The sequence below is a fragment of the Anabrus simplex genome, chromosome 3 (assembly GCF_040414725.1).
Source record: "Anabrus simplex isolate iqAnaSimp1 chromosome 3, ASM4041472v1, whole genome shotgun sequence".
Classification (NCBI taxonomy): Eukaryota; Metazoa; Arthropoda; class Insecta; order Orthoptera; family Tettigoniidae; genus Anabrus; species Anabrus simplex.
This window is the reverse complement of record NC_090267.1, coordinates 363,253,293-363,273,363: the sequence shown is the minus strand read 5'-3', so window position 1 is coordinate 363,273,363 and position 20,071 is coordinate 363,253,293. Positions and strand designations below refer to the sequence as shown.

Below are 20,071 nucleotides of genomic sequence, written 5' to 3'. Positions count from 1 at the left end.
GTATCTTCCTACAGTATTTTGGTATTTCCTTTCTCTCCTGATCTGGGCGTTGAAATCTTCCAGCAGTATAGTTATGTGGGTGATGTGGGACTTTATCTAGGGTTTCCTTGAGGATGTCCCAGTACTGGTCTGTGATCTCTGGGTTTTTCCTGTTGGAGTTATTGGTAGGAGGATGGAAGTTAAACCATAGAGTATCCTCTATTATTGCATCTGAAGGATAGTATCGAGGTTCTGTTGTTGGGTGAGGAGAAGTCAAGTATGCTTGTAACCAGTCTTTGGTGTACTGCAAAGCCAGTCCCCAGGAAGGCTGTGTTCTGCATGACTCTCTTACCAGGTTTTCCCCTATATATCTTGTATCCTCGAGAATCTTTGTCCTGGAACCTAGGGCCGAATTCATAGTCAGCACTTATACATAAGTGGAACCCTTAAGTAATAAGGGATCACTTATAATAAGTATTCACTTATATGAGTTTACATTTCATAGACGGCACTTAGAGAGCACGCTCATTAATACAGTATCACTGAAGATGTGGCAGTGCTATATATTATGCCCATCGCGCAAAATTTTTTAGGTTAAAAGATCATCTATATTGTATTTGGTTATCAGAATTGATAACAAAACAGCAAACTGAGACGGCACCTGCAAGAACTTGTGTCGAAGTACATGCACATAATATAGAACAGGTAGACCAACGCAGTTTCACATCAGAATATGAATGACGTGGGGAAAACTTGTTGTGGACAGTGCAAACTACGAAAATGCCCAGTCTAATTTTCTTCTTAATATAATATGTTTATAGTTATCCAGGTACTTGAACCTATACAAATATTCATCCAACTGTAGAATATCTAGCCTTACAACGCTTTTAATTATTTAACAAATACAATATATCCGTAGCCGCTACGTTGTAATAGGCCTAATTACTTCCCCAATAAATTGTAAATAGTTATGTTTTGATGTGCGATGCCATAATGTCAGAAACTTCTGATCTAATCCGGCAAACAATTGGTTGACTAACCTGATATAATTAGCACAAATCAACCTTAAAATAAATGGTGGTAGTGCAACACGTTCATTTTTCTTATAAGTCAGTATAATTCTCTACTATTCCATAGGCTTACAGTCTTGATAACTTATAAACTTGTAAAACGTTTCCAATTAAGCGAAATACCAGTAATGATGATAGTGATGATAACAATAATAACAACAACCTGAAATTAATAGGTGGCATAAAATCTCAAAACAATATCTTCATTAATGGTGAGATAGTGAGTCCTCTAGAGATTATGTTCACTCTCTCAATGAAAGGAACAAGAATATTTATAACTCTCACTTTATTGAAAGGAAACCTTCTTTAAATTGTTGGTCACATTACATTTCGACAGAATTTTTCATCTCTACTGTGTGCACGGAAAGTACTCTATGAATGAAATGCAACATATTCAGCAAAATCATCCTCCATCTTGCTGCAACTTAAGTGAGACACTTAAGTGTGTGTGGGAGGTCCACTTATAGCAATAAGTGGGACACTTAAGTAGGTAATATGAAATAAAACCTGGCTTATAAGGGGCACTTAAGTGTAAGTGCTGTCTATGAATTCGACCCCTAGTCTCTTGTAGGGCTGCTGCACTAATGTTCTTGTCGTTCAGGACTTCAGGTGTGTGTTTAGGTTTCCCAGTTTTAATCAAGGAGTTTGTATTCAACATAGCTAGGTATGTGATGTTCCTTTTATGGTTTCTCTTAGTTCCAACTGGGTCACAGGAAGGTGTAGGCCACCCAGAATCCGACGAACCACATACTCCCTCATAAGCGAGGGTGAATTGATTACCACCTGGGTTCTATTTTTTTTTTAAGTTTGTATTTCATGTTGGACACAGTCTGTCACACAAGTGTGTAAGTTTTGTTCACCCGAAGGTGATGAGTTATTAACTATCAAGGTTGTAAGCGTTGAAGCCCCCAGTACTAATAGATTCACCGACCCAGCTTCCCACTGGGATTGGTTACCCAACCTTCCACTGGGTTGCTCTGTGTAGCAGGAGCACCTCTTGCAGGTTATGTGCTGGAGTTGGAGTCAAGGAGGCTAGTTGGAGTTGGATTCACTTGCTGAATCCAATATTCTCATGTTGCAGATGACTGGCAACAACGCATTTCACTCCCATTTGCCAGAGTCATAAAGACTCCCAGGTTGATCCCCACTACCCATATATTATTATTATTACCGTGATTCCGTTGCTCACCGAGCAATGGGAAGTGCGTAGGTTGAATGGCTGGACAGGGGATCACTTAGAGCAAACATTTACTTTAACAAAATTTGGCTCCTTTGGCTCCTTTCTTAAAATTGAGAGAGAGTAAGATATGGCAAGAAACAGTAGAAATATTACTGAGGGATATCCACATTAACAACGAGCTTGTCAGCTCCAACAATGTATTGGACTTAGAAGTCCTTGATCAGGTACAAGATTAATTGGGAGAAACTCCCAGTTGTTAACTTGCATATAAAAGAGCATAATTCCTCTCTGTCAGGTACAATATTATGAAGGAGCATAATTGCTCCGAACAGGTACAAGATTTTAGGATTATCAGCTCCAAGATACAATAGAGGTAGCCTCAATCAAGCACTCAGATGCTATTTAAAATATAAATTACACTCAGTAACACCTAGGGTGACCCCACTTCATAGTGGTTGTCCCATGGTGGGCTTGTCTATTACAAAGTTTCACAATCAGTTCTAGGTACTGTTCTTTAAGGGAATCTGAACGTATAGACATGGTTACCCGAAGAACCATAAAAATTTACAGCGACATAATTACCCATACAACAAGGCTGTAAGAAGGAAAAGAAAAGGTTACACAAAACGGGCCATTAACAAAAGGCAAGGAGGCAAAACACTAGCACTTCTTAACAAACATTCGGAAAAAGACAAGAACGTAAGTGGGCTTAAGGCCCAATGACACAGAGGCTGATCCCATACTAAAAAGGGTAAAGGGGGAACATTTAAAGACTGAGACAAAATATCCAAAATTTAGAGGTTGAAAACTTAAGTCACCCAGTTCCAAAAAAAGAAGAGGAGAGTTCTGAGGGTCACCACTCGTGCTCCCTTACATGAAACATTTTCCCAGTCTTGACTTGGCGTATGGCTTTTTTAGTGCCGGGAGTGTCCGAGGACAAGTTCGGCTCGCCAGTTGATTTGACTCCCGTATGCGACCTGCGCGTCGTGATGAGGATAAAATGATGATGAAGACGACACATACACCTAGTCCCCGTGCCAGCGAAAATAACCAATTAAGGTTAAAGTTCCCGACTCTGCCGGGAATCGAACCCGGGACCCCTGTGAACAAAGGCCAGCACGCTAACCCTTTAGCCATGGAGCCGGACATTTTCCCAGTAGGGAATATAAACAGAGTCCGAAAACTGCACAGAAGGTCCTACATTTCAGCCCAAAATGAAAAGATGACATATTAGATATTAAGAAAACTCCTGAAATCTTCCCCTCGAACACACACCGGCTCAGTCACATGTTTGGGTAAATTCTGCCATTACTTGTTAGCGCTGAATCTTCTTCAAGCCAGCCGCACCCTGCCTCCTGCCCTCTCTCACCTCGTGTCAAGTCGCACTCTCAATAACCAAAGCAAATCAGACAAGACTGCCCTAAAGTGCTCTCCTTAAATAGCTCCGTAGGGGAAAATTCCAGATTAAATTAAATCCCAGAGAGCTGATAGGCTAAATTTCCATACACTCCCCCAAATTTGCCATTTGCTTTTACGTCGCTCTGACACAGAGAGGTCTTATGGCGACGATGGGACAGGATAGGCCTAGGAATGGGAAGGAAGCGGCCGTGGCCTTAATTAAGGTACAGCCCCTGCATTTGCCTGGTGTGAAAATGGGAAACCACAGAAAACCATCTTCAGGACTGCCAACAGTGGGATTCGAACCCACTATTTCCTGGATGCGAGCTCACAGCTGCACGCTCCTAACCATATGGCTAACTCGCCCGGTCCCCCAGGTTTGATTGGCTAGAGAACTTACAGGCATGTGATAGGCAGATTACCTTAGAGGAGGAACCAGGTGAGGTCCTGACAACTTAGGTACATATAAACAAACAATCAGGTTTACCAACTGCGACAACTGAAATATGTTCAGAAATTAATTTTTGTTTAGTCCACTGGAGGTCGCTAGATAATAGATGGCAGTACCATCTAACCATTGGATAAGAAAGTTTTAGAAAATTTTAAAAGTTCGAGTTCACTGAAATAGATGGCCCTAAAGAAGGCACGCAGTTGAAATAGCCGGAGAAGGTGTACCCGTGATACAATTATTATTATTATTATTATTATTATTATTATTATTATTATTATTATTATTATTATTATTATTATTATTATTATTATTATTATTATTATCATCATCATTAAGAGGTGAAAATGCTATCAATAACACAAGCACAGAGATTCATCATATGGTCTAAAATTTAAAGAGTAACCATTTTCACATCACTGTCATCATACCTCCATCTGTTCCCTTCACTGTCCTTAACTTTCTTATTCAGTTATTCTTTACATGTTGTATGAATTAAAAAGAATTGTTTTTTTGTAATTCAGTTTGTTCTTGTTTCTTAACAGAAGACTTTGCTACCAACATTGAACTCTCAGAAGAGGAACAAATTAGATTGCTTCAAGAATATGAAAAAGAATGTGAGGACAAAAAGTTGCACAGAAATGGTAATAAGGATGATAGCTTGTTGGTGCAAAATTTCAAAGACAATCACTACTCTGCATCAAGTAGTGGCATTAGTGAAGTTGCACAAGTAGATACTAAACTGGAGGAATTTTCTGATCCATCCAATACTACATCACATGTGAAAACCGGAAAGGAATCAGAATCCAGAGATGGAGTAGCTGTTAAATATGACTTAGATCTTCTCAAAACAAAAGAAAGAAAAGATTTGGTGATAGTTTCAGCTGATGGAATTAGTTGTCACACATCCTCTTGTTCCGGTGATAAAGGTAAGTCAGTTGGTGGATCGGTTGGATTAGATTCCGTTTGGTGAGTAGTGTGAAATTACTTTATGAACATCTCTACAAGCAAACTACATTTATTAGAACTGTTGATCAAATAGGTATGAGACTTCTTAGAAAACTCTTCATCTGATCAATATCAAAACAGAGACAAAGTGATTTTTCTTTATTGCCTCCACTAAAGTCTACTCATTTTTTCCATCGTACTAGAATTTATGATTCTTTCTTCATTAACTCATTGGTATACATTCATGGCTTCTAGCCATGTAATATTGCACGAGACATAACATGAGTTTGATCAGATTAAGCTGTATTTTAGATATTCTACCAGGGGATAGCATGACACATTATTTATTCTTTGAATGAGGAAGAATTAATCTTTCTAGCAGGGAAAACTGCATTTGATTATCTCAATTACAGTAGAAGTCCGTTATAGCGAGTATTCACAACGAAAAATATACTCGGTATAGAGGATTGTCGTTATATCTGATTTTTTAAATAAAAGTTGGGAAAACCTCCTTACACAGTAAAATCAGTATGAAACGGGAGTCAGTTTGTTCAAAACTTGTGCTTTCGCGGATAATATCCACACTACGGCTTACTTGTTTATTTTTCGAAATCCGATACTACGTGAAAGTGTACAATTAAATTCATTCTGAAAAAAAATATATTACTGCGTTCCTCCGAATCCAAGACGACCCCCACTTTTTCCTTCAAAAAAATTTAAATCAGGCTTAAAATGTGCTTTGTAAAATAATATGAATGCCTTTCTTATACAGTACGCATTTTTAGACTATTTGTCGACGCCAAACATTGCTTTAGTTATGCCATATTTTTTCTGGCTGTACAATTATTCTTTATTTCATTAACCATTAACTTAAAATTGGCATCATAATATCGAAGAGAAGACGTTGAAAATTTGCCGGCAATACCTATTCCACACGCCTCTACAATACGACGATCCATTAGGAAAATATTCTTGCTTACTATAAAACTGTTACTTTCACTCAGCATCAGATATAACTGGCTGCTGCTACACGCACGTCTCGTTTGCCGGGTTCTTCAACTTCAGCAATTAACGATGTATAGGCCTAATCGCAGGCTTTGAAGGTCAACGAACAAGTTTATTGCGCCACGGCATGGCAATTCCGCCCTTGCATTTTTTTGTGCACATACCTCACAATTTCATCTTCGAATTCTTTAAAGCATCCTTGTTGCGTGCCACTGAATGCATTTTTTGTACAGTACGCCTTTTTAAGCTAACTTTACCTACACGATAACGCCGAATATTGGCTTTAGTTGGGCCTATGCCGTATTTTCTTGTGGCTGCACAATTATTATACAATTCCAAGTGTTTAATAGCCATTAACCTAAAATTGGGATCATAACATCGATGAGAACTCGTTGTAAATTTGCCAGCAATACCTATTCCACTTATCTTTACAATAGAATGATCCATCACAAAAATATTCCTGCTGTCTATAAAACTTAATTTTACTAAGCGTCAGGTACAGTAGACGCGTTATAACTCTGCTTCTGAATAGCCGTGGTCTTTCTAAGAATTCGAAAGCTGGCATGTTTTGATGCCATTCTGCTGATTGGAGAAACGTTTTTGTAGAGGATAATAGAATGTCATTCTCTCTTCACTATTTTCTTCACTATTTCCCGAGATCCAGTGACGTTACACACAGACACTGTACAACCGGTTGCCGCAGCTAGCGATGTATGATAAAGAGGCAGTCGTTTATTATCAACGAGTTTTGTGTGTGGACGCGCAGGGGTGAAAAGAAACGACGTGGTTACTGAGGTATTTGCCAGTGGTGTTCATTACTGTCAGGCCGCGAATGCAAAACGACCCTTGATTTTTCACATGAGATTTTGAGGAAAAAAACCGTCGTCTTGGATTCGGAGAAATACTGTATCACTCCAGAGGCTTCTGTGGCAAACATTTCAGTTTTCTTCTTCAAATGGCGTCACCTAACCGTATATGTATCATGAAAACATATTTCAAACGCACCTCCTTTCTGAAATTTAACTAGACACAAGAAAATTTACCGTAAACTATCCTCTGAAATCAGTGATGTACTCTGCCATATCTTGAGGTGTATCACATTCTTACTTAATTTCAGTCAGTATATAACATTAAAATTAAAAGATCATTTATTTCAGCCTTTATTTTTAACGACTTAACAACTGCTATCGGCCACGTTATTTGCGCATTTATTACGAAAACATGTTATCCTCTTTCATTTCCAATGTTCTTTAGAGAACAGCATTCGATGGGCATTACTAATCAACTTTAACATCGCCAACAAATGTTGACGAGAGATCTCGCAAATGCACATAGCGAGAAAACTATACCGTACTGAATATGATCGATCGCATTTTGTGACAAACGTTTCCGTTTTCTTATTCAAACAGCATCACCTATCCTAACTTAACTGTACTATATGTTTGATGTAAACATACTTCAAGCGCCAGTCGAGAAATTATAACCTTCTCGCTATAAATTTACATGATAATAGCCTTTCTGTAATTTAACGGACACAAGAAAATATAAACTGACCTCTGTAATCAATGACGCACTCTGCCATATCATGAGGTGTATCCCATTCTTACTTAATTGCAGTATTTAGCTTTAAAATTAAGCAATCGTTTATTCAGCCTTTATCTTTAACGAGTTAACAACTGTTATTGGACACGTTATTTACACATTTATTACGAAAACATGTTCTCCTCTTTCATTTTCGTTTACGGAACAGCAGTCGATGGGTAGGCTATTACTAATCGACTCTGACATTGCCTTTGAATGTCGCTGAGAGAGCTTATTGTCAATGTTTTTCTTTTCAGTTCTTTATTTATACAGCTGAAGAGGACCACTAAGTGGTCGAAACATGTCCTGTAAGTTTTAATTTTATTCAATTTTGCCTGAGGCATTAATAAAGTATCGATTAGGTGGTTATTTATACTTACTTCTTGATTAAACATCGATACGGTCATGAAATGGACAACTTGTAATGCTAGTGGACATAGCGGGAAAACTATACCAAAGATGATCGATCACTTGTAGTATAATGACTGGGTGCATAAATATCAGTAACAAAAAAATTTGTGAGCGCTTAATCGCTCTTAATAATGGATGCGTCAGTGATAGGGCTCTCGCTGTAACCGAAGGATGATACACAGTTTAATATAGGAATTTTGAAGGGACAGGCAAACATTGCCGTTATAACAGGGTTTTTGTTATATACCATACTCGCTATAGCGGAATAGCGGACTTCTACTGTACTTCACATTCTATTCAACATTGAGTGCAAATCCCAGAATTGCCCATCTCCATCCAAGCCAAAGCTGGTAGCAGTAATCATGTCGCAGAAAAGCCATTTGTTAAGAAGCAGTGATATTTCTGAAATGCTGAACAGAAGCAAGAGCAAAAGTGACTCAGACATGCCACGCTGTGCAGATTTATTTATTGGTAGTGGTGACAGTGACGGGTCCTAGAAAAATAACAGTAAACAGAAATTTCTGAAAGTGATGAATGTGGTGTTGCTTGCCCAAATTGGAGAGGAGGCGTCAAACCACACAAATTTTTATTTTCTGAGACTTGTAGTAAAGGCGTTATGTGTATAGCAATGTGGTGCTGTGGTTGGATATTACGAAAACTACTCAGAGGCATGTTGATCAACATTGAGTTGGAGTACGTATGTTTACAAGTTGGAGTTCATATATTTACATGTATTTATTCAATCCTTTTATAGTTTCATCTTCAGAGTACTATTTTTTTAATGTCAAAACGTTCTGGCAGTACTATGTTCTTTGTTGTCGATTGCAAAATAGATACTGTAATACAGAGCAAAGTGTGAAATCTTATAGTTTTCCATCATGTCCTCACAAAATGGATATGAAAAGACAGTGGATCTTAACAGTAAATCACAAGAAGTAAGTAATTGGGGATGGACATAATTTACAAATAGGTTAACAGCTACAACCAAATAATTAATTATACTAATGCTATACTTGCAAAGTAAGCTCCGTACTCCTTATTTTTGAAGCGCACACATCATAATAGTAAGAGATATTCTATTACACAATAGTCTTAATGAAAGCTAGAATAATAATAGATACCTTAATACTGAGCAAAGTGTGAAATTTTATAGTTTACCAAAGTCAGTGGATAAGTATTATATTTACAGAAATAGACCTAGATGACAAGAAATCGGAACACAGTCTTAATAGCCTACAGAAATAGTTCATAAATCTGTAATATTATGAAACCAGATAGTCACAAAATAATTTGAACTCGTTACAACAGAAATTCAAATAACTTTAATGTAGATCAAACTTAAATTTTACAAAATGTGTTCAAAATAATATTTGCATTTACAGATTGCTCAAGCTTTATTACCACATTTACACAATTTATTTTATAGAGCAGGTGATACTTTGTGGGCACCTTCAAAATCATCGAGAATCTGCAGCAAACATTTCATAGAAAGGTGTAAATCTTAACATCCTGCAGGTCCAGCATATGTACCAAGTATCTTTCCAGAGTGTTACAGAAGAAAGTCAGCAGGAACAGGCTCTCTCAGCAGATTTGTGTGATTGAAGAATAGAAGTGTAAATAGAAATTTAGTAATTTCAACACCTGGTATATGAGATCTGCAAGATAGAGTGCCAGTTTAGTGACCATGAAAGCTGATGCCCAAACTCAGATAAACAGAAATGTTGATGCAGAAAGCAATTTTGAATTCAGTTGTGTTTTGGATGGAAATAGTGTCAGCACACAAGCAAGTATATATCCGCTTTTCACACACTACATGCTAAACCTAGACATGTCAGTAAATTGTATGGGCCTGACTCCCCATGTGAAGAAAGATGATTTTTTGGTTATAGTTCAGTTTCTGATGAAGCACAATTAAATGTTCTGGCTGGTGCAAACAAAGAAATTTTTAATATACCGTATTTTTAAATCTACCGCCAAGTACTACTACATGCAAAATTAGTAAAGAAAATAGACTCGTGATGTTGTTAATGAAAATTAAGTTAGCCTTGCAATGTGCTGCCCTTGCTGTTATTTTCAATATTCACCATAGTATTCAAAACAGTTGGACTCAAAATTACAAATGCAGAGAAGAAGAATAAAATTACTGCCCTTCTTAAGAATCACAAATTTTCAACTGAAATGATGCACAGAAGGCCTGTAGAGATTTCATACGAATTAAAAACACTGCGATCAGAATGAATGAAGTAGTACTGAACAAGAAGAATCAAACCGCACAATCTTCAAAGAAAAGGTGTACATGGAAGACTCAAGTGGTCCAATGTGGCCAATAAATTTAAAATTAATAATAATAATAATTTAAGGCAACAGGTGTTTCACTTCCTTTCAAATAATCCTTTTTTCAGCACCTCGTAAATAACTCTTTTTTTTTTTCTTTACGTCGCACCGACACAGATAGGTCTTGTGGCGACTATGGGATAGGAAAGGTCTGGGAGTGGGAAGAGCCTGTGGTGAAATTATAGTTGAATATTTGAGGTATTCATAACTCCTTCCGGTCGCAAGAAATCGCAGTGTTGCTGTTAATACCAATATAAATGGTCCATTATTGGATATTCTAAATTTTCTAGCTAACTCATTCCTGGTTGCCAGCGTTTCGCCCACTGCGCTAAGTCAAGCTCATCAGTTGGTAAATAGCACACGCACCAAGATGCATGGCTATTGCATACCGTAGAGGCCACTGCGTAGGCTATTTGGAGCCACCGGCAGTGCCAGTGCACTATGAGAGACTTTGTCTTATTACCAAAAATTTATGCCTGCCTGGCCATCAGATGATATAGATGTTGATTTCCATAGGGAACCTGAAATATTTGTCCCGAGTGAGTAAATTTATAATACCAATATAAATGGTCCGTTATTGGACATTATAAATTTTCTAGCTAACTCATTCCTGGTTGCCAGCGTTTTGCCCCAGTGTGCTAATATAGATGTTGATTCCTATAGGGAATCTGGAATATTTGTCCCGAATGAGTAAATTTATAATACCAATATAAATGGTCCATTATTGAACATTATAAATTTTCCAGCTAACTCATTCCTGGTTGCCAGCATTTCACCCCCGTGTGCTAGGTTGGGCTCATCAGCTGGTACCTAGCACACCTACCAAGGCGCATGGCTAGTGCATACCGTGGAGGCCACTGCATAGGCTACTTGAAACCACCGGCAGTGCCAATGCACTGTGAGAGACTTTGTCTCACTACCAAAAATTGATGCCTGCTTGGCCATCAGATGATATAGATGTTGATTCCCATAGGGAATCGGGAATATTTGTCCCGAATGAGTTAGCTAGGAAATTTATTATGTCCAATAACGGACCACTTATATTTTTATTATAAATTTACTCATTCGGGACAAATATTTCAGATTCCCTATGGGAATCATCATCTGATGGCCAGGCAGGCATCAATTTTTGGTAATGAGACAAAGTCTCTCATAGTGTGTTGGCACTGCCGGTGGTTCCAATATCCTACCCAGTGGCCTCCACGGTTTGCACTAGCCATGCGTCTTGGTGGGTGTACCATTTACCAACTGATGAGCCCGACTTAGCACACTGGGACGAAACTGGCAACCAGGAATGAGTTAGCTAGAAAATTTATGATGTCCAATAACGGACCATTTATATTGGTATTATAAATTTACTTTATATTGGTATTATAAATTTACTCATTCGGGACAAATATTTCAGGTTCCCTATGGGAATCGACATCTATATCATGTTGCTGTTAATCTTTCGTGGGGGGGGTTATGGCTTCTCTCATGATCATGTCTTTCTTTTTAATTAAAGGTGTTCCGAGTGATAAAAGGTTCAAATAAGTTTCTTAATTCATTCTGAGAGAATTACGTCGTTCACACGGATATATCTTCAGTTCACTCATTAAATTAACGTCTGAATAGGTATTTCTTTTCAATAACCACTCTTTGCACCACATATAATGTTTTTCTGTAATGTTTTCCTCTTGTGGACAAGACAAAAAGCAGCCAAAGCAAGTGCATAGTCATCCGAGCTCCTGCGCAAACTGGCACTTGATCAAGCATACTTGTACTGTGTGGTGTTGTTGGGAAATTTTGCACATCATAAATAAATTGTTCATAATGTTTTGTTTTACCAATAATTACTCTGTACTTATTTCCACCTCCTCTGTGAACCATGTGACCTTGCTGCAGTGGGGAAGAGACCAGACTGATAAATGGTTCATCGAAAAGGGCGGGGGGGGTGGTGGCAGCCTTTCAGAAGTTCCAAGGTTGGCAGTCTGGATGATTGACTGATATGGCCTTTTAATAATATTTAACGTGGCTTAGCCATGTTGTTACTGCTACACAGCTGAAAGAAACAGGAAACTAACTCTTGAGGACATGCAGCTCTCTCTGTATGTATGAATGATGTACTGATGATAGCTCCCTCCCAGGTAAAATAGTCCCCCATTCGGATTTCCAGGAGGAAACTACACAAGAGTGGTTAATCATTAGCAAGATGAATACTGATATTCTGTGAGTCTGAGTGTGGAATGTTGAAAGTTTGAATCGTTGTGCTTGGTTAGAGAATCTGAAAAAGGAAATTGATAGACTAAAGTTAGATGTAATTGGTACAGGGTGGGGTGTGGATTCTTCCTGTTTTGAAAATGCAATAAAACACATTACATGTTTCATTCAACTTTATTGTTATTTTCCACCCACCACACGACATTGGAAATTTGAATTTACACTTTTGAACACAATGTCTGTTAAATGTCACCCTCCATTGTCAGTACACTGATTCAGTCAACTTCGAAAACTTTGAATCACTTCTTCAAGCATATCGACCAGGATATTGTCAATTTCAGCTTGGATGTTGTTCCGTAGGTCTTCCAGGGTGTTGGGACAATCTTTGTAAACTAGGGAGTAGAGATAACCCCATAGGAAGTAATCTGGAGGGGCTAAATTAGGCGAGCGTGCAGGCTAGTTTACATCCCTTGAAGGGAGATCAGCCGTTCGGGGAAGACTGCTCTCAAAACACCCATGGAAACCCTGGAGGTGTGACTGTGGCCCCATCTTGTTGAAACCACACGTTGTCAAGATCCATTTCTTGGAGAGCAGGTAAAAAGAATTGTTGGATCATTGTCACATAACAGTCAGAATTGACGGTAACAGCACGACTGTTTCCTGGAAAAAAGTATAGATCAATGTTCCCTACTTTTGATATGACACACCATACCGTGACACGATCCGAATGAAGGGCCCTCTCATAAAGTTCTTTGGGATTCGTTGCACTCCAATATGGCATGTTCTATTTATTCACACAGCCACTGAGGTGAAAATGTGCCTCATGAGAGAACAACACAACTGCGTCATTCCGCAAGGTGTCACGCAGCTGTTCACATGATGTTTGTCGGGTTACATAATCCTGCTCCGTAAGTTGTTGGACCCCAATCATTTAGTACGGGTGAAAATGGAGCTCATAGTGAAGAATTTTTAACGATGGGAACGGGACGACATCCCAAGGCAACTGCCTGTTTATGCACAGAACGATTGGGTGACCGCAGAATATACACATGAACTTTGTCCACATTTTCAGGTGTTCTAATGGTCTTGGAAGGTCCTTTCCTTTCTTTGGAGACACTCCCCGTTTCTCTGAAGGCATCCACCCACATTAAAACACATTTCCAATCAGGAACTTGACCTCGTGGAGGAATATCGAAGTGATGATGAAAGGCATGTTGCACTGCAAACACTGACCGACCGTTAGAGAAATATGCCTCCTCGGCAAAAGCACACTGCTGCTTCGACCAAAGCATGTTCACGACTGAGACTGGCAGGAATACAAATATCCCACTCCGCCCCTTCCACTGAACCCCTCCCCACATGTACAAAACAGGAAGTTTCCATGCCCCACCCTGTACAAGTGAAGTACATTGGCAGGAAAACCAGGATTTTTGTTCAGGCGGAGTACAGAATTATCAGCACAAAATCAAACAAATAAAATAATAAGTGAGTTATTCCACCTATTCAGTACAAATTAAATAGTGTTTATTAATTAAATATTTAATGGGACTAGTTTCGACCTATTTAAAGGTCATCTTCAGCCATATCGCATGTGGAATAAAGTATTTGAAACACAGTTGTTTTAAAGATGAACTTTGACACGAGGAAAAATGTTTTATAGAATATCCTGAAAACACATTTGTTGTAAGAAATTAGTTCACTTAGCTGTAGAAATATACGAGAAGAAGAAGTCTTAAAATATTCTTCGTAGTATTCAAGAACGTAGATACAATTCACAATTCATAGTCTAGATGAGATGTGGAAGTGGAATATATACATAATGTTGTGGTAGAGGAAAAGAAACCTTATGATATTCTTCTTATCACTGCGAAGCATAGTCACCTATGGAAATAAAACCGTTGATTTTGCTTTAAAAAAAAGCAATGAAAAAATCTTATGATGAAGCTCGCTAGTTCTCAGTCACTCCACACGAGCTAAAAGCACACTTTGCTCTTTGTCGAGGCTGACGAGAAAGACAAGCCATGGCCCGGTAAAGTCACGTGACAATGCCAGTCCCAGGAATGGTAGAGTGAAGCTGGTTATTGGATGTGTTCTTGCAGTGGTATTACTAGTTTATTGTGGATTATGGAAGGAAATAATGGAAATTTTGTGTGTATGTGAATATGTTGGTGTTGTGCAACAGTTCCTTACATTCATAGTGTTATGTGTGGATGTGTAAGTAAGTATTTATTTACAAAAATGTGTATATAACCTCAACGTTCTTCACTTCATTCAGCAATGTTGGGCTGCAATACATGAGTTGGATAAATTAATACATTCATATCCTGTTTAATTACAGATATATGAAAATGAAAATTTAAGTATTAGATATGATGATGAAGCCAGGTATGGATTGGAACAAATGTAAGACTTGTAAATAGCTTACAATAGGCCTACCTTTCACCCTGGATTCGATAAGATATTCCTTACATGAATGTTATTGTAAATATAGGCTTAATTGTACATTAGCCAGTTTCATGAGCAACATTTAATTTATCTGAGTGTGCATATCTTCTTTACTGCAGTAAGATTTAATTTTTTTTTTTATCCAAGGCTAGTAAGAGACACTATGTTTCATCTAATTTCTAACTGAATGGGGTGGTTCCAAGGTAACTTTCAGGAAGGGAGCATAATTTAAGTATTAAATATGATGCTGAAACCAGATTGAAAATACCTTACAATAGGCCTACCTTTCACCCTGGATTCAATAAGATATTTCTTACATGAATGTTATTAACCATTAACATTATCTTGAGTGTGCATATCTTTACCTCAGTAAGATTTTTAGTTTTTGTTCAACCAAGGATAGTAAGAGACACACCGAGCTCGATAGCTGCAGTCGCTTAAGTGCGGCCGGTATCCAGTATTCGGGAGATAGTAGGTTCGAATCCCACTGTCGGCAGCCCTGAAAATGGTTTTCCGTGGTTTCCCATTTTCACACAAGGCAAATGCTGGGGCTGTACCTTAATTAAGGCCACGGCCGCTTCCTTCCCACTCCTAGCCCTTTCCTGTCCCATCGTCGCCGTAAGACCTATCTGTGTCGGTGCGACGTAAAACAACTAGCAAAAAAAAAAAAAAAAAAAAGTAAGAGACTGTTTCATTTGATCTGTAGTTCAGTAGTGTTCTTTTAGTAGGTTGAAATGCGCTGAAATGTATTTTATTTACCACGCTACGATAGTCTCTCGCGTGAGCCTGGCGATGAATTCTCTACAGTAAGACCGTCTGAGTCACGTGCCATTCAGAGTATGACGTGCACGCCGCGGCCTGTCTTTCTCGTCGGCCTTGGCTCTTTGTATATTGATGTCACAGTCAAAGAAATCAACACAGCAAAGTTATTGGACTAAACAAAAGGTTTTGGAGTACACTATATTTGGGAAAACAATGCCCTACCGAAGATTTGCAGCAATACAAAGATGTCTACACTTTGACACAGATTCACAAGAAACAGGAAGGAATAAATTGAGAAAACTAAGACCAGTGATTGACCTCCTCTTGGGCATATTTCAGAAAGTTTACACCCCTGGTGAAAAAGTAGTTATTGATGAAAACCTCATGAAGTTCCGAGGTAGATTAGGTTATGTCCTATACAATCCCTCATAAATGGCACGATTTGGTTTGAAAATCTACAAAGTATGTGAGCCTAAGACTGCATATTGTTGGAACTTCAAGGTTTATACAAAAAGAGAAAACCAGGCTGTGGAGGGGGCAGGGGATGAAATCCAGCTGTTTACAAGTGAAAAGGTAGTACTTGAACTTTGTGAAGAATTACTTGATGTTCGGAGACATGGACAATTGGTACAGTTCTCGTACATTATCCAGGCTATTGTTGGAGAGGGACACTAATTCAACTGAAAAAATGCGACCAAGCAGAAAGTTCATCCCACCTACCTTCAAGCCCACCTCACATTCGCCTCTTCCAGTGGTATCTTAGCTATAAAATGGATTGACAAGAAATCTGCTTACATGATGTCAACAGTACATGCTACACCACACTTTCTAGAGGTTGAAAAGAAGTATGGCCAAAGTAAAAAGAAGAAACTAAACCCAAACATTGTAATGGACTACAATTCAGGAAAGGTTGGCATGGATTCGCATGACCACTGCTTAACATCTTACTCTCTCATGCGTAGGTATGTAAAAGGGTACAAGAAATTGTACTTCTACTTGCTGGATGTGGAATTGCAGAATTCTAGCTACACACATGACATGCTGAGCACAAGGAAAAAGAGAATGAGCTTCTCATAATTCCGAGTCAGCGTTACAGAGCAAATTCTGGAAGATGTCACCCTTCCTGATTATGCTACTACAGGACGCCCATCTCAAGGTAACACACCAATGAGACTACAAGGAAGGGCTTCGAGTGCAACAAATGCAAAGCTGCCCTTCATGTGGATGGATGTTTCAAGGTGTACCATACGTTAAAAGACTTCAGTTAATTGTAGGAAGTTAAACTGTAACCCAAAATGATGTTAGCTTGATGCACTATGCTTTTGTAACAATTTTAGCATCTATAAATTAAAATGTAAAAAAAAAAAATAGTCGTGTTCCAAAGGTACGTTTTTCAAGGAAAATAACTGCATGGCAATGGGTTAATATGAAAAAGAGTGCTATACAATTTCAGTTCTCTTTTTATTAAAAATGAAAATGCATTATTGTATTTAGTTCTTCAGGTCTCAGTCCTTTCTTTTGTGTTTGGAAAGTTTCGTATAAATGTGGTTTTCGATAACATTTAAGAATTAACTTGATGATTTTCATTTTTTTCATGTTCCATGTTATATACGCTTCCAAGTAAATAAGGAGATAATTATTTCTGTAAAAACATGAACTGTGCCGTGAATCGAACAGGGATATATTTCTTGCAAAACCATTGTCACACAGTCACCAGAATTCAATTTTGTCAAATATTTTAAAGTCACTTTTTACTTATCTTACAGCTTTCAGCATCTGCCCCCTACTGCTCACAGTGCATAATAATGTTCCCTAATATGTATCTAGTTTTGCTACAAATTGTTTTCCATTTTTTGCATGCGGTAGACTTAATGAAGGTAGAAAATGTATCCACCAAGTCATAAAATTAAAGAACGTTCTCTGGAAGTCACAAAAGAAAAATAAATACAACAGCGAGTGATAATAGTGGCTTTATAAGAGTGCAGATACTAACTGATTAACACCAAGAAGGCAGCTCAGAACATGTCCAAAGTGCGGGCCTATATTTTCCTCTACCTAGTAGGAATGAGGTTGCTATGGCAATGGGAGCTAAAACATCCCCCTCCTCCCTGCTTCACCCTACACTACCAAACACGTGAGCTCTGAACAGTACCTTTATATGCTGAAACTATATTCTCCTTTCTTTGTTTTTATCCATTCACATCTTTGCACATTCACTAAAATATAGATTTATATTTAATAATATTGCAATTTTCTTTCCCCAGAGAGCAATGATGAAGATTGGGAGAGAGAGTTTGATCTTGATGAACCAGAAGCAGATTTAACAGAACCGCATGCTGCTGCTGCTGCTGCAAGTGTAAGAGCATAATTGTAATAGGTGCAAATTTATCATTTTATTTGTAAATGGTACATTTATTTGTAAAACATTTGCATCACTTCAGTTATCTGGATTGAATGAACGCCATATGAATTATGTGATCGATGCACAAAACCTGTATCAAAATTTATTTGAATCATTGTTTTTCTTTTTTGATGTATATGGAGAACAAAATACCTTTTATATTGTCTTGCTTTTCATCTGAGTAACTGAAATATATGTCGAGTCAGCTTCTTTTTCTAAACAATGGAGTTGTCTAATTTGTTTTCTTGGTAAAGATTCCTAGTATAATTTTCAAGAAAGAATATTGATTGATTTATACATTCAGCCACCATGTTAAGAATATAATGTTGGTTTAGATTTCTCCAATATGATATTCTTAAATAGAAGTTATGTGTGAATTAACTGCTTTCAAGAATGTTTCTGAAAAGAAGACAGACTCTCTCTAAAGATTCATACTGATTTTTTTTAAAGCTGTATATTAATGTTGATAATGTTTATTGAGATTTTGTTATAATCATTGTCAAATGTCATATTGTTTTGCAAGGTGCATTGACTGTTTTATTTGTATATGTGGCAAGTCATGACCTGTGTCTTTTTATCTGTTTGCAATTACCAATGATCAAGAAAATTTGTGAACAATTAATTTTCAGTGAAAGTTTCTATACCAGTGTTTTTAAATTTGTCAAATTGTTTATTTTACTTGAGCATTTCAAATTTTAAAATAAACATGCATATTTATATTGTACATTTAATGGTTTAATGTAGGGTTTTTTAAATTTTATTAATGTTATTTGTACTGTTTTTAATGGATGAGGTAATAATTTTCTAGTGCCAATTCAAAAAAAAAAAAAGAACATTGCTCACAGAAAGAAGCTAGTGAATCTCTCATTACAGATATTCTGTATATGTTTAATGTACAATCCACACCTTTTAAAAATTATACTGTATATATTTGTAAAACATTTTTGATGGTAAATAAGTTTTGAATTCAAGAGGAATAGAATGTTGCTACAGTATTTATTAGGAATTTGGTTCTTGAATGAAATGACATGAAATGCTTACATAATTTGGTAACATCTTGAATTTTATGCAGATATATTTCCATAAAATTATCATTGCAGCTTTATCAATATCTTTGTCAAATATAATTTCCTCTTTGTAGTTGACCTGTAATTCTTAAAATTTATTTAGGTTAAGATATAGTATAACTGGAAGACAAAAACAGTTTGATGATTTAGGCCAGAATATCCCTATTAAAACTTAAAAGTTATAATATTGGTTTATTTGAGAGAATATAAATACTAAACATTTGTACATACTATTTATGAGTGATTCTAAAGCACTATATGCTGAGTGAATTTGACTTATTTTTGTGGACTAAATTATAGTCCTATGTAAAAACTGCAGAAACATTGGAAACCTCACCCAGATATCAGTTATAATTGTTACAAATAAATTTTTAAAAGCCATTTATATTCTTTAATTTCTATGAGAACCCCTATGAATTATAAAATGTGACTGGAGTTGTTAAAGAGCCTACCAGGAGAATTTTTTCATACTATTAGCCATTGTCAGCATTCATTCGTAATGTGTCAGAATAATTTTCTCAGAGTAAATGTTGGAAATGACTTCCACCTGCACTCAGACACAACTGAACCCGCTGCACCGTACTCCATGATATTCTCCAAAGCGTTTCTTCATCAGTGTTATTAAAACGAAGTGTGTTAATAAATATTATGTTTTTTATTTTGATTTTAAACAAATGGTTAAAAAATCTAACGGTTGTCAAACACGTCTGACACCTCGGTAAACAAGTTTGCAGACACTTGGCAAAGCGCTTATGTGATGTTCGAAATGACTTGTGCAGTGTTCTCTTGTATTTCTTCTGTTGTATGAGGGTTGTTCCCATACACTTTTCCCTTCAGTATCTT

At 37.3% G+C, this 20,071-nt stretch overlaps 1 protein-coding gene across 1 annotated transcript in view; it reads left to right on the top strand.

Annotated features, from left to right (window-relative positions):
- LOC136866382 (BSD domain-containing protein 1) overlaps window positions 1-19,609 on the top strand; it is a 93,930-nt gene extending 74,321 nt beyond the window's left edge. Inside the window, exons 6-7 of the mRNA XM_068226852.1 lie at window positions 4,621-5,004; window positions 18,025-19,609. Coding sequence (XP_068082953.1) covers window positions 4,621-5,004; window positions 18,025-18,128 — 488 coding nt within the window. The 3' untranslated portion in view covers window positions 18,129-19,609. The remainder of the gene's footprint in view (window positions 1-4,620; window positions 5,005-18,024) is intronic.
- The last annotated feature ends 462 nt before the right edge of the window (window positions 19,610-20,071 follow it).